General features: G+C 41.1%; 1 protein-coding gene across 15 annotated transcripts in view; it reads right to left on the bottom strand.

Moving 5' to 3' along the window:
* Nucleotides 1-14,431, bottom strand: part of ZNF236 (zinc finger protein 236) — a 102,440-nt gene that overhangs the window by 53,741 nt on the left and 34,268 nt on the right. For all 15 annotated transcript variants that reach the window (XM_089895331.1, XM_089895333.1, XM_089895340.1 and 12 more), the window contains one exon: nucleotides 13,909-14,137. In XM_089895331.1, the coding sequence (XP_089751457.1) occupies nucleotides 13,909-14,137 (229 nt within the window). The remainder of the gene's footprint in view (nucleotides 1-13,908; nucleotides 14,138-14,431) is intronic.

The following is a 14,431-nucleotide window of genomic DNA, read 5'->3' as shown; positions in this document are numbered from 1 at the left end:
GTTCCACTACCTTCTGCCATTTTTCAGGCAACTCCGTAATTCCATCTTCCCCAAACTTCTTATCTTTTTGAGCAAAGAACTGTTGCAGGTGCCTTTTACAATCTTCCAGGGAATTAAACTGTTTTCCATTAAGAGAATTCTGTAAAGACCAAAATAAATGGAAACCTGAAGGTGCAATGTCTGGTGAATATGGCGGATGAATCAGAACTTCCCAGCCAAGCTGTGACAGTTTCTGCCTGGTCATCAAATGAACATGCGGTCTTGCGTTATCCTGATGGAAGACTATGCGTTCTCTGTTGACTAGTCCTGGACGCTCTTCATCCAGTGCTGCTTTCAGTTGGTCTAAATGGGAGCAGTACTTGTCGGAACTGTTTGGTTTTCCAGAAGGAGCTCATGATAGAGGCCTCCCTTCCAATCCCACCATATACACATCACCTTCCTTGGGTGAAGACCGGCCTTTGGTGTGGTTGGTGGTGGTTCATTTCGCTTGCCCCGTGATCTCTTCCGTTCCACATTATTGTACAGTATCCACTTGTCATCGCCCGTCACAATTTATTTTAAAAACGGAACGTTTTCTCTTCATTACGTTTAAGTAGAGAATCGCATGCGGAAATACGGTCAAGGTTTTTTTCGCTTAACTCATGTAGAACCCAAACATCAAAGCGATTAACACAGCCAAGCTGGTGCAAATAATTTTCAGCGCCTGATCTGGATATCTGGAGTATGTCGGCTATCTCCCGCATGGTATAACGTTGACTGCTCTCAATTAATGTCTCGATTTGATCACTATCAACTTCAAGTAGTCTACCCGACCGTGGCGCATCGTCCAGCGAGAAATCTCCAGCACGAACCTTCACAGACCACAAACCTTCACAGACCACTTTTGACACGTTTGATCAGCCACAGCACCTTCTCCATACACTGCACAAATCTTTTCTTGGGTTTCGGTTGCGTTTTTACCTTTCTTGAAATAATAAAGCGTAATATGCTGAAAATGTTGCTTTTTTTCTTCTCTTCAATATTAAAATGGCTACACAAAAATTCACCAGTTAAGTCTTTTTTTAAATGCACGCTGATAGGACAGCTGTCGCATACAATCTAACAAAATTGTTTCGAATGAGTTAAAGACAACTAAGTGCTACTAGACCCATCTTACGGAAAATACCAAACGAACCTTTTGGCCAACCCCATACTGTTATTCAACCTTGATCCAGGTTTGAAGCTATTCCTCTCAGAAGAAAAATCACAAGTGGAATTTATGGAAATATAATTAGTAAAATAATACCTAAATTGGCAAATTTCTAATTTGGCAGAATCAGCTTTTTAAATTTCAATTAGATGTATTCGCCAGAAATTAAACAGACACCTACAATAAGGTAAGGAATACACTTGAAATCAAAGAGATTTGGGCCCTGCTGATGAAATTCATCAGAAAATTTTCACTCTTTATTTAACTGTGTCTTTACAGACAGACATAGTTTTATTAGGGAAAAAGAAAGCTCTTTGTTTCCTTCTCTTTGTTATCAGTCAATACAAGGAATTTTCCTTACGTGCTAGTGAATCTGTAAGGAGAGAAAATGTATTTTCCTGAATATAACACTCTTTATGGGACTAATTAACATAGAGAAAGAGATTAGGTAAAAGAATGAAAAGTAGTATTTTTCTAAAAACAAGAACAAAGAGAGGAACATACACACACCACGGCGGGTGGGGGGTAAAGAGTAGAAAACAAAGGAAATGGTTTTTAAAGTGAGAGAAAGATATTTATTTTAGGTGATACTGCTTATACTAAGGAAGTCTAAAACTTAAGATTGCTTAAAACTAATAGGTATTAGAAGAAGTGCAATAATTACCTAAAGGTCTTATCATGACAAATCAGAAAAACAACGTACAAAGAGATAAGACAGAACCATAATATCTGTCAGCTAAAATCTGGAAATCATCTCCCCAAATCAGACTTTTTTTCCAAACAAAAATGAAAATATGTCTTTAATTACATAAGATGACATAAAACTGTCACCAGGTTCTAATTATTTCTGGGAATGAACTGCAAGAAAGATACAAACTGGCAGCTGAAGCTTCAAACCTGAAGCTGTCTCCAAATCTGGCCTGTATATGTTTTGTTTGGCCCAGGCAGTGTTAGAAAAAGAAAACTGAATCCAGATTTCTGACCCTTTGACAAACTGAATGATCTGGAAAACCAGTTCTGCATTCCCACGTGGCAATCTTTCTTGGTGCTGGGCAATAGCTTTTCTCTTCAAACACATTAATAAATTTTGAAAGAAAAAACATGCATAATCATCTTCAAGACGAAAAGGTATTTACTAAAATTCAACGTCTAGTTTTAAGTTTTAAAAAACTGCCTAAAAACAGGAGGAGGTGAATAAAACATATCAATATAACATTTGAATTGACAGGAAAATACTAAAAGCAATCCTATTAAGGTGAGGAAAGAGTCCACTATCACACTGCCATTAATTTATCATGTTTGAGAGATACCAGCCAACGTAACTAGATAAGAAATGGACAGTAATAACAATAAAGGAAAAGGTAAAATCATTGTTTACAAATGATATGATTATACACCTAAAAAACTAAAACTCAGAAAGAGGCCCACATTTTAATACGTGAAAATCAACATCCTTCATACCTACCAACAAAATCCAGAAGAAGATTTTAAAATACTACTAAAATATGGATTAAAAAAAAAAGATCTGAGTAAATGGAAATGCATACATACCCTATTCTTTTTTCTTAAGTTATTCTTTTTATTGAATGAAAGATTCTTTAAGTTCTATAGTGCTTTACAATTTTCAAAAGTTTCACACACATGATTTCATATAATCCCCTATTAACCCTTTTCTTTGGTATAAAGACAAAAATTTATAATGGCATCAATTCTCTCTGATTAAATCACTTATATACAAATACCAATAGGGATTCTTTTAGAACTAGTCTTGGAAGTTTAGCAGTCGCTTTTAAAGTACATATGAAAATATAAATATGTGAAAACAGTAAAAAAAATACACTTTAAAGAAAAGTGTAGTGAGAGAGGACTAGGTATCCTAGTTATAAAACACACGATAAAGCTAAAACCATTTGGTATCACAACACATGAATAAAAAGACAGATTACTGGAATAAAGTCCAGAAAAGACCCATACAGGTTTGAGAGTGTAATATATGATAAAGGCAGCATTGCTTTCCAGCAGGAAAAATGTGACTTATTCAATAAATGGTGTCTAGGCAGCTGGATGCCCATCTGGAAACAAAAAATAAAACTGAGTCAAAGATTTGGTTTAAAATATGAGGGTAAACAGATAGTAACTGGACATATCATGGTGATCATTTTGTAATGATGTATAAAAAAATGAAAGTATAAGTGTTAGATAAAAGAGGCACTTTTTCCATAATGTCAGTGTTGAATTCTAAGTATTACACGAGTCCAAAAGTCATAAAACACTGACAAATTTGGCTACATAAAAACATTTCTCCCCCTTTTGCTAAATAAAAAGAAAATACCTCTCCCTTTTAACTCAAAAGCCAAACAAATTAGAAAAGAATACGTGCCATAGATACAGCTCACAAACTACTACTAGGTAAAGAGAAAACGAATGCAGCAGAGCATTTAGCACTTGGAGGATCTAGATGAAGGCAAAAGGCAATTCTCCGTATTTACTGTTCCTGCAATATTTCTAGTAAGCCTGCAATTATTTCAAAATCAGTACTTTAAAACAATCTTTACAGAACTTACCCTCTGAAAGCTCTGACACTTCCAGAAATGTACCCTACAGATATACACGTATCCATGACAGCATTACTGGTACTGGCAAATACCTAAATATTATTTACCCATAAAAGGGAATACTATTCAGGCATCTTGTAAAACAAGCTATCAGGTGGGAAAAAGTGAACCACAAAATAATACATACAGTATGCCATACATCCTGCTAAAAAACAAGAATATATAATAATATGCCTAAGCTTGTTTAAAAGACACAGAAGACCCCAGTGACGGCAGCTGCCTGAGGGAGGGGCGCATGGAGGACCAAGATGAGCAGGCAGGGGACTCCCCGCTTTCCACTGTATCCCATCGTGGACCTTTTGAATTGTGGGGCACGAGCAAGTTTCACCTGCTTTTAAAATAACTTTAAAACGTACGTATTCATTACGCACTTCGTATGCGTCAGGCGCTATTCAGTTCTCTTCCATTTATTCTATCCCTTTTATCTACCCCTGTTACAGATGAGGAAGCTGACATTTTAAAGGTTAACTGACTTTATTAAAGCTTCATAATGGGGGGTGCTGGGAAGATGGCGGAAGAGTAAGATGCGGAGATCACCTTCCTCCCCACAGATACATCAGAAATACATCTACACGTGGAGCAACTCCTACAGAACACACACTGAACGCTGGCAGAAGACCTCAGACCTCCCAAAAGGCAAGAAACTCCCCACGTACCTGGGTAGGGCAAAAGAAAAAACAGAGACAAAAGAATAGGGACGGCACGTGCACCAGTGGGAGGGAGCCATTTCCACACACTAGGAAGCCCCTTCGCGGGCGGAGACTGCGGGAGGCGGAGGGGGGAGCTTCGGCGCCGCGGAGGAGAGCACAGCAACAGGGGTGCGGAGGGCAAAGCGGGGAGGTTCCCGCACAGAGGGTCGGTGCCGACCGGCACTTACCAGCCCGAGAGGCTTGTCTGTTCACCCGCTGGCGCGGGCGGGGCTGCGAGCTGAGGCTCCGGCTTCGGTCGGAGCGCAGGGAGAGGACAGGCGGCGTGAACACAGCCTGCAGGGGGTTAGTGCGCCACGGCTAGCTGGGAGGAGTCCGGGAAAAGTCTGGACCTGCCGAAGAGGCAAGAGACTTTTTCTTCCCTCTTTGTTTCCTGGTGCGCAAGGAGAGGGGATTAAGAGCGCTGCTTAAAGGAGCTCCAGAGACGGGCGCGAGCCGCGGCTAAAAGCGCGGACCCCAGGGACGGGCGCGAGCCGCGGCTAAAAGCGCGGACCGAAGAGTCGGTTGGGAGACGCTAAAGCTGCTGCTGCCGCCACCAAGGGGCCTGTGTGCGAGCACAGGTCACTGTCCACACCCCCCTTCCGCGGAGCCTGAGCAGCCCGCCACTGCCAGGTTCCCGGGATCCAGGGACAACTCCCCTGGAAGAACGCACGGCGGGCCTCAGGCTGGTGCAACGTCACGCCGGCCTCTGCCGCCGCAGGCCCGCCCCGCCCTCCGTGCCCCTCCCTCCCCCGCCGGCCTGAGTGAGCCAGAGCCCCCGAATCAGCGGCTCCTTTAACCCCGACCTGTCTGAGCGAAGAACAGACGCCCTCCGGCGACCTACAGGCAGAGGCGGGGCCAATCCAAAGCTGAGCCCCGGGAGCTGTGAGAACAAAGAAGAGAAAGGGAAATCTCTCCCAGCAGCCTCAGGAGCAGCGGATTAAAGCTCCACAATCAACTTGATGCACCTGCATTTGGGGAATACATGAATAGACAACGAGTCATCCCAAACTGAGGAGGTGGACTTCGAGAGCAAGATCTATGATTTTTTCCCCTTTTCCTCTTTTTCTGAGTGTGTATGTGTATGCTTCTCTGTGAGATTTTGTCTGTATAGCTTTGCTTCCACCATTTGTCCTAGGGTTCTATACGTCCATTGTTGTTTTTTTTTAAATTTTTTTCTTAATAATTAATTTTATTAACTTTATTATACCTTCCTTCCTTCCTTCCTTCCCTCCCTCCTTTAGAAAATGAATCATCCCAAATTGAGGAGGTGGACTTTAAGAGCAAGATTTATGATTTTTTCCCCTTTACCTCTTTTTGTGAGGGTGCATGAGTATGCTTCTGTGTAAGATTTTGTCTGTATAGCTTTGCTTCCACCATTTGTCCTAAGGTTCTATCCGTCCCTTTTTTTTTTCTAATTATTTTTTAATTCAATAACTTTATTATACTTTATTTTACTGTATCTTCTTTCTTTCTGTCTTTTTTCCTTCCTTCCCTCCTTCCTTCATTCCTTCCTCCTTCCCTCCCCCCCTCCTTTCCTTCTTGCCTTCTTGCCTGCTTTCCTTCTATCTTTCTTTCTTCCTTCCTTCCTTCCATCCTTTCATCCTTCCTTCCTTCTTTCCTTTCTTTCTTTCTTCCTACTTCCTACTAATTCTCTCTACTTTTTCTCCCTTTTATTCTGAGCCGTGTGGATGAAAGGCTCTTGGTGCTCCAGCCAGGAGTCAGGGCTCTGCCTCTGAGGTGGAAGAGCCAACTTCAGGACACTGGTCAACAGGAGACCTCCCAGCTCCACATAATATCAAACGGCGAAAATCTCCCAGAGAGCTCCCTCTTAACACCAGCACCCAGCTTCACTCAACGACCTGCAAGCTACAGTGCTGGACAACCTATGCCAAACAACTAGCAACACAGGAACACAACCCCACCCATTAGCAGAGAGGCTGCTTAAAATCATAATAAGTCCACAGACACCCCAAAACACACCACCAGACGTGGACCTGCCCACCAGAAAGACAAGATCCAGCCTCATCCACCAGAACACAGGCACTAGTCCCCTCCACCAGGAAGCCTACACAACCCACTGAACCAACCTTAGCCACTGGAGACAGACATCAAAAACAACGGGAACTACGAACCTGCAGCCTGCAAAAAGGAGACCCCAAACACAGTAAGATAAACAAAATGAGAAGACAGAAAAAAACACAGCAGATGAAGGAGCAAGATAAAAACCCACCATACCTAACAAATGAAGAGGAAATAGGCAGTCTACCTGAAAAAGAATTCAGAATAATGATAGTAAAGATGATCCAAAATCTTGGAAATAGAATGGACAAAATGCAAGAAGCATTTAACAAGGACCTAGAAGAACTAAAGATGAAACAAGCAATGATGAACAACACAATAAATGAAATTAAAAATACTCTAGATGGGATCAATAGCAGAATAACTGAGGCAGAAGAACGGATAAGTGACCTGGAAGATAAAATAGTGGAAATAACTAATGCAGGGCAGAATAAAGAAAAAAGAATGAAAAGAACTGAGGACAGTTTCAGAGATATCTGGGACAACATTAAATGCACCAACATTCGAATTATAGGGGTTACAGAAGAAGAAGAGAAAAAGAAAGGGACTGAGAAAATATTTGAAGAGATTATAGTTGAAAACTTCCCTAATATGGGAAAGGAAATAGTCAATCAAGTCCAGGAAGCGCAGAGAGTCCCATACAGGATAAATCCAAGGAGAAATACGCCAAGACACATATTAATCAAACTGTCAAAAATTAAATACAAAGAAAGCATATTAAAAGCAGCAAAGGAAAAACAACAAATAACACACAAGGGAATCCCCATAAGGTTAACAGCTGATCTTTCAGCAGAAACTCTGCAAGCCAGAAGGCAGTGGCAGGACATACTGAAAGTGATGAAGGAGAAAAACCTGCAACCAAAATTACTCCACCCAGCAAGGATCTCATTCAGATTTGATGGAGAAATTAAAACCTTTACAGACAAGCAAAAGCTAAGAGACTTCAGCACCACCAAACCAGCTTTACAACAAATGCTAAAGGAACTTCTCTAGACAAGAAACGCAAGAGAAGGAAAAGACCTATAACAATGAACCCAAAACAATTTAGAAAATGGGAATAGGAACATACTTGTCGGTAATTACCTTAAATGTAAATGGACTAAATGCTCCCACCAAAAGACACAGACTGGCTGAATGGATACAAAAACAAGACCCATATATATGCTGTCTACAAGAGACCCACTTCAGACCTAGAGACACATACAGACCGAAAGTAAGGGGATGGAAAAAGATATTCCATGCAAATGGAAACCAAAAGAAAGCTGGAGTAGCAATTCTCATATCAGACAAAATAGACTTTAAAATAAAGACTATTAGAAGAGACAAAGAAGGACACTACATAATGATCAAGGGATCGATCCAAGAAGAAGATATAACAATTGTAAATATTTATGCACCCAACATAGGAGCACCTCAATACATAAGGCAAAAACTAACAGCCATAAAAGGGGAAATCAACAGTAACACAATCATAGTAAGGGACTTTAACACCCCACTTTCACCAATGGACAGATCATCCAAAATGAAAATAAATAAGGAAACACAAGCTTTAAATGATACATTAAACAAGATGGACTTAATTGATATTTATAGGACACTCCATCCAAAAACAACAGATTACACATTTTTCTCAAGTGCTCATGGAACATTCTCCAGAATAGATCATATCTTGGGTCACAAATCAAGCCTTGGTAAATTTAAGAAAACTGAAATTGTATCAAGTATCTTTTCTGACCACAACGCCATGAGACTTGATATCAATTACAGGAAAAGATCTGTAAAAAATACAAACACATGGAGGCTAAACAATACACTACTTAATAACGAAGTGATCACTGAAGAAATCAAAGAGGAAATCAAAAAATACCTAGAAACAAAGGACAATGGAGACACAACGACCCAAAACCTATGGGATGCAGCAAAAGCAGTTCTAAGAGGGAAGTTTATAGCAATAGAAGCCCACCTTAAGAAGCAGGAAACATCTCGAATAAACAACCTAACCTTGCACCTCAAGCAATTAGAGAAAGAAGAACAAGAAAACCCCAAAGTTAGCAGAAGGAAAGAAATCATAAAAATCAGATCAGAAATAAATGAAAAAGAAATGAAGGAAACAATAGCAAAGATCAATAAAACTAAAAGCTGGTTCTTTGAGAAGATAAACAAAATAGATAAACCATTAGCCAGACTCATCAAGAAAAAAAGGGAGAAGACTCAAATCAATAGAATTAGAAATGAAAAAGGAGAAGTAACAACTGACACTGCAGAAATAAAAAAGATCATGAGAGATCACTACAAGCAACTCTATGCCAATAAAATGTACAGTCTGGAAGAAAAGGACAAATTCTTCGAAATGCACAACCCGCCAAGACTGAATCAGGAAGAAATAGAAAATATGAACAGACCAATCACAAGCACTGAAATTGAAACTGTGATTAAAAATCTTCCAACAAACAAAAGCCCAGGACCAGATGGCTTCGCAGGTGAATTCTATCAAACGTTTAGAGAAGAGCTAACACCTATCCTTCTCAAACTCTTCCAAAATATAGCAGAGGGAGGAACACTCCCAAATTCCTTCTATGAGGCCACCATCACCTTGATACCAAAACCAGACAAGGATGTCACAAAGAAAGAAAACTACAGGCCAATATCACTGATGAACATAGATGCAAAAATCCTCAACAAAATACTAGCTAACAGAATCCAACAGCACATTAAAAGGACCATACACCATGATCAAGTGGGGTTTATTCCAGGAATGCAAGGATTCTTCAATATATGCAAATCTATCAATGTGATAAACCATATTAACAAATTAAAGGAGAAAAACCATATGATCATCTCAACAGATGCAGAGAAAGCTTTTGACAAAATTCAACACCCATTTATGATAAAAACCCTGCAGAAAGTAGGCACAGAGGGAACTTTCCTCAACATGATAAAGGCCATATATGACAAGCCCACAGCCAACATTATCCTCAATGGTGAAAAACTGAAAGCATTTCCACTAAGACCAGGAACAAGACAAGGTTGCCCACTCTCACCACCCTTATTCAACATAGTTTTGGAAGTTTTAGCCACAGCAACAAGAGAAGAAAAGGAAATAAAAGGAATCCAAATCGGAAAAGAAGAAGTAAAGCTGTCACTGTTTGCAGATGACATGATACTATACATAGAGAATCCTAAAGATGCTACCAGAAAACTACTAGAGCTAATCAATGGATTTGGTAAAGTAGCAGGATACAAAATTAATGCACAGAAATCTCTGGCATTCCTATATACTAATGATGAAAAATCTGAAAGTGAAATCAAGAAAACACTCCCATTTACCACTGCAACAGAAAGAATAAAATACCTAGGAATAAACCTACGTAAGGAGACAAAAGACCTGTACACAGAAAATTATAAGACACTGATGAAAGAAATTAAAGATGATACAAATAGATGGAGAGATATACCATGTTCTTGGATGGGAAGAATCAACATTGTGAAAATGACTCTACTACCCAAAGCAATCTATAGATTCAATGCAATCCCTATCAAACTACCACCGGCATTTTTCACAGAACTAGAACAAAAAAATGCACAATTTGTATGGAAACACAAAAGACCCCGAATAGCCAAAGCAATCTTGAGAACGAAAAACGGGGCTGGAGGAATCAGGCTCCCTGACTTCAGACTATACTACAAAGCTACAGTAATCAAGACAGTATGGTACTGGCACAGAAACAGAAAGATAGATCAATGGAACAGGATAGAAAGCCCAGAGATAAACCCACGCACATATGGTCACCTTATTTTTGATAAAGGTGGCAGGAATGTACAGTGGAGAAAGGACAGCCTCTTCAATAAGTGGTGCTGGGAAAACTGGAGACGTACATGTAAAAGTATGAGATTAGATCACTCCCTAACACCATACACAAAAATAAGCTCAAAATGGATTAAAGACCAAAATATAAGGCCAGAAACTATCAAACTCTTAGAGGAAAACATAGGCAGAACACTCTATGACATAAATCACAGCAAGATCCTTTTTGACCCACCTCCTAGAGAAATGGAAATAAAATCAAAAATAAACAAATGGGACCTAATGAAACTTCAAAGCTTTTGCACAGCAAAGGAAACCATAAACAAGACGAAAAGACAACCCTCAGAATGGGAGAAAATATTTGCAAATGAAGCAACTGACAAAGGATTAATTTCCAAAATTTACAAGCAGCTCATGCAGCTCAATATCAAAAAAAACCAAACAACCCTATCCAAAAATGGGCAGAAGACCTAAATAGACATTTCTCCAAAGAAGATATACAGACTGCCAACAAACACGTGAAAGAATGCTCGACATCATTAATCATTAGAGAAATGCAAATCAAAACTACAATGAGATATCTCACACCGGTAAGAATGGCCATCATCAAAAAATCTAGAAACAATAAATGCTGGAGAGGGTGTGGAGAAAAGGGAACACTCTTGCACTGCTGGTGGGAATGTGAATTGGTTCAGCCACTGTGGAGAACAGTATGAAGGTTCCTTAAAAAACTACAAATAGAACTACCATATGACCCAGCAATCCCACTACTGGGCATATACCCTGAGAAAACCGAAATTCAAAAAGAGTCATGTACCAAAATGTTCATTGCAGCTCTATCTACAATAGCCCGGAGATGGAAACAACCTAAGTGCCCATCATCGGATGAATGGATAAAGAAGATGTGGCACATATATACAATGGAGTATTACTCGGCCATAAAAAGAAATGAAATTGAGCTATTTGTAATGAGGTGGATAGACCTAGAGTCTGTCATACAGAGTGAAGTAAGTCACAAAGAGAAAGACAAGTACCGTATGCTAACACATATATATGGAATTTAAGGGAAAAAAAATGTCATGAAGAACCTAGGGGTAAGACAGGAATAAAGACACAGACCTACTGGAGAATGGACTTGAGGATATGGGGAGGGGGAAGGGTGAGCTGTGACAGGGCGAGAGAGAGGCATGGACATATATACACTACCAAACGTAAGGTAGATAGCTAGTGGGAAGCAGCCGCGTAGCACAGGGAGATCAGCTCGGTGCTTTGTGACCACCTAGAGGGGTGGGATAGGGAGGGTGGGAGGGAGGGAGACGCAAGAGGGAAGAGATATGGGGACATATGTATATGTATAACGGATTCACTTTGTTATAAAGCAGAAACTAACACACCATTGTAAAGCAATTATACCCTAATAAAGATGTTAAAAAAAAGAAGATAAAAAAAAAGCTTTATAATGATTTATACATCACAAGGTTTATGATAAATATAAAAGCATTTGTTAAACGTTTAACCGATACACAAAATACCTCTTAAAATAACAAAGCAAATTCTACTAAAAAGATTCCCTCTCACAAAACTGAATAAATCAAATAGTGACAGCTATAGATGGCAGAGTACAATTGGAAATGTAATTAAGGCTAATTTTAAGCTGTTAAGAAAGTGTTACGACTTATGAGACAATAATAGTTTGCTCAGGGTCTTCTTAGGGTATCAGATGGTGTCAACTACTCCTGAAGAGGTATTTTCAGAAACAGTCATTACATTAAACGTATACTCGTCCCTATAAAGTTTTAATCAAGAGGAATATCTTTGTATAGAAACATGTCCCCATGATAATTTTCTCATCACAATATCAGAGAGATGGTTAAAACAAAAAAAGCTGGCTCCAACCTGTAGGAAGGATCACATTTAATCTAAAATTTACTAGAACTACATAAGCTTGCTAAGTGCTCTAAGTACTTCATTTATCCAAGTATTTCAAAAATTAATCTGCATAATCTTTACACTCGATGAACACAACTCTCCACATTAAAACAGTGTACAATACGGTTAACTGCAGTTCCATTTTGAAATCTCCATCTAATAATGCTCAGTGCAAAAGAGAAAGCTGTTTCTAACACCTAAAGATATGGGACGGCCCAGGATGAAGCCTCCCTTCCTCGTTACTTTCAGGAAGCCAGGTCTGGCCTTTCACTTGAAGACGTGTATGTTGCCTGCAGCCAGCCACATCAGAGCATGTTCATAGGCTCAGCATGACGACTAGCAGTTAACTCGTACAAAACGTTTCGCAAGACCTATGGGTTTCCATCAGTTTATCAGGGGCACATAGAGGAGACGTTCAAGAACGCACAGCTAAACGTGTAACCTACAAGGCTATCATAGAGCTATTATTAAAAATTTGTGGCAATGGCCCTTTATTTCCTTCTTGCCTCTCTAGATCCCAGGAAAACCCAGACAGTAAACTGCTTAGATTCCATCGTCCTATGGACTGGCCCCCTGGAGACGGGGCCAGACCCAAAGAAAAAGGAGAGTAGGGCCACAATGTTTTGTGGGTTGAGAAACGAGGATCTCACAATCGCACGTTAACAATGAGAAAATACATTCTGAGAAGTGTTAACAGAGATGACAGGGTTACTCCATGCTCTCCAGAAAGAAAGCACTTGCCCCCAAGACACCGGAGAGGGGCAGAGTAGTTATATTCACTGAGAAAATATTCTCAAAGGAACGCTTTTCCCAAAAGGCAGGAATCTATTTTCTTCAAGAAAGATGCATTAATGCGTGCTCCCATGCAATGAGCCATACTGAGCACCGTGGGGTGTTCGGAAACGAAGGGAATGTATTCTAGCTGTCCACAAGTGACGTGAGGGGTCGCAGGGGTCCTAAACATTCTAGTCTGCAGGACTGAGAGGGGTGAGACCTGTGCTCCTACGACGAGGCGCCATGATCTGGCCTCAAATGACCACCCGGGTCTGCACAGAGAACAGGAGAGGAGGGGGAGGAAGAAGACATTCACGATGCAGAAAAGCCTGGGGAAACCCCCGCCATTCAGAAGACGTGAGAACATTGAGAACAGCAGGAACCCAAGTTTACCATAACAGAAGCTTGCATCCAGGTGACCCGGGAGGGAAGACAGAAATGCACGCTGGGGCAGGCTGCAGAGGGCTTGTGGGCCGAGAAACGGAGCAGGTGCCGGAGCAGGTGCGGCAGGAAAGGGCCGAGGGTTTCGAGCGGAGGGGCTTTAGAAGCATCAGGCGGCGGCACTGGGGGACAAAGGGGCAGAGACTGGCGGGAAGGGCTAGAGGGAAGGAGGGGCCTGACAGCGGCGGTGGGACAAGTCAGGAGGGGCCCTAATCACAGGGACGTCGGTAAGTTTAACGAAGTTTACGATAAACAAATGCTATTAGGTAGAGCTATCAGAGCCTTCAACAAACATACCACCTTCAGAAGGAAAAAGGAGGGCGTGTTTCTTAAGAACCAGCAATAGGCCACCCAAAGTGTCTAAACCTTAAAACATACTGAAATTACCAGGTAGAAACGGAGATTTCTTCTTTATAATCTTTTTTTCTTTTTTATCCAACTTCTCTGGGCTCTCCTGTTCTTCTTCCCGCTCTGCGGCCGTAGGGTCAGCTGGCTCCCTTGAAACGTTGGGAGCGTCTGGAGTCTGGCCCTGAGCGGCCGCGGTCTTGGCGTGGCTGGGGTCGCTGGGATGCGCTGCAACTGGAATTGAAGACAGCCCACTGTTTTCTAAGGCTTGCTGAGACAGAACAGAACTAGGAGGTTAGGAGGCACGATGCCCACACCTGCCCGCCAAAGTCAATTACATAGACGCGACCAAGCTTGACCTACGGAACTCTGACTCCACCCCACTGGGCGTTAAGAGCTACATCGCCAAGCAGTCATCTCTGAGCGAAACGCCCAGCCCTTGGAGGCCGAAACATCCCTCCTGATATCTGACATCTCATCTCCACCCAAAGTCTGGTGTGGCAAGCATTTACAGTTCTAAATTCAAGGGCACTGAAATTAATTCACTTGCCTTTCAGAAATTTTC

Source organism: Delphinapterus leucas, chromosome 14 (assembly GCF_059928025.1).
Source record: "Delphinapterus leucas isolate spDelLeu-1000000601 "Yukka" chromosome 14, BTC_Dleu_Yukka2, whole genome shotgun sequence".
NCBI classification, from domain to species: Eukaryota; Metazoa; Chordata; class Mammalia; order Artiodactyla; family Monodontidae; genus Delphinapterus; species Delphinapterus leucas.
The sequence above is the reverse complement of the archived record's forward strand: the minus strand, read 5'-3'. Positions and strand labels throughout refer to the sequence as shown.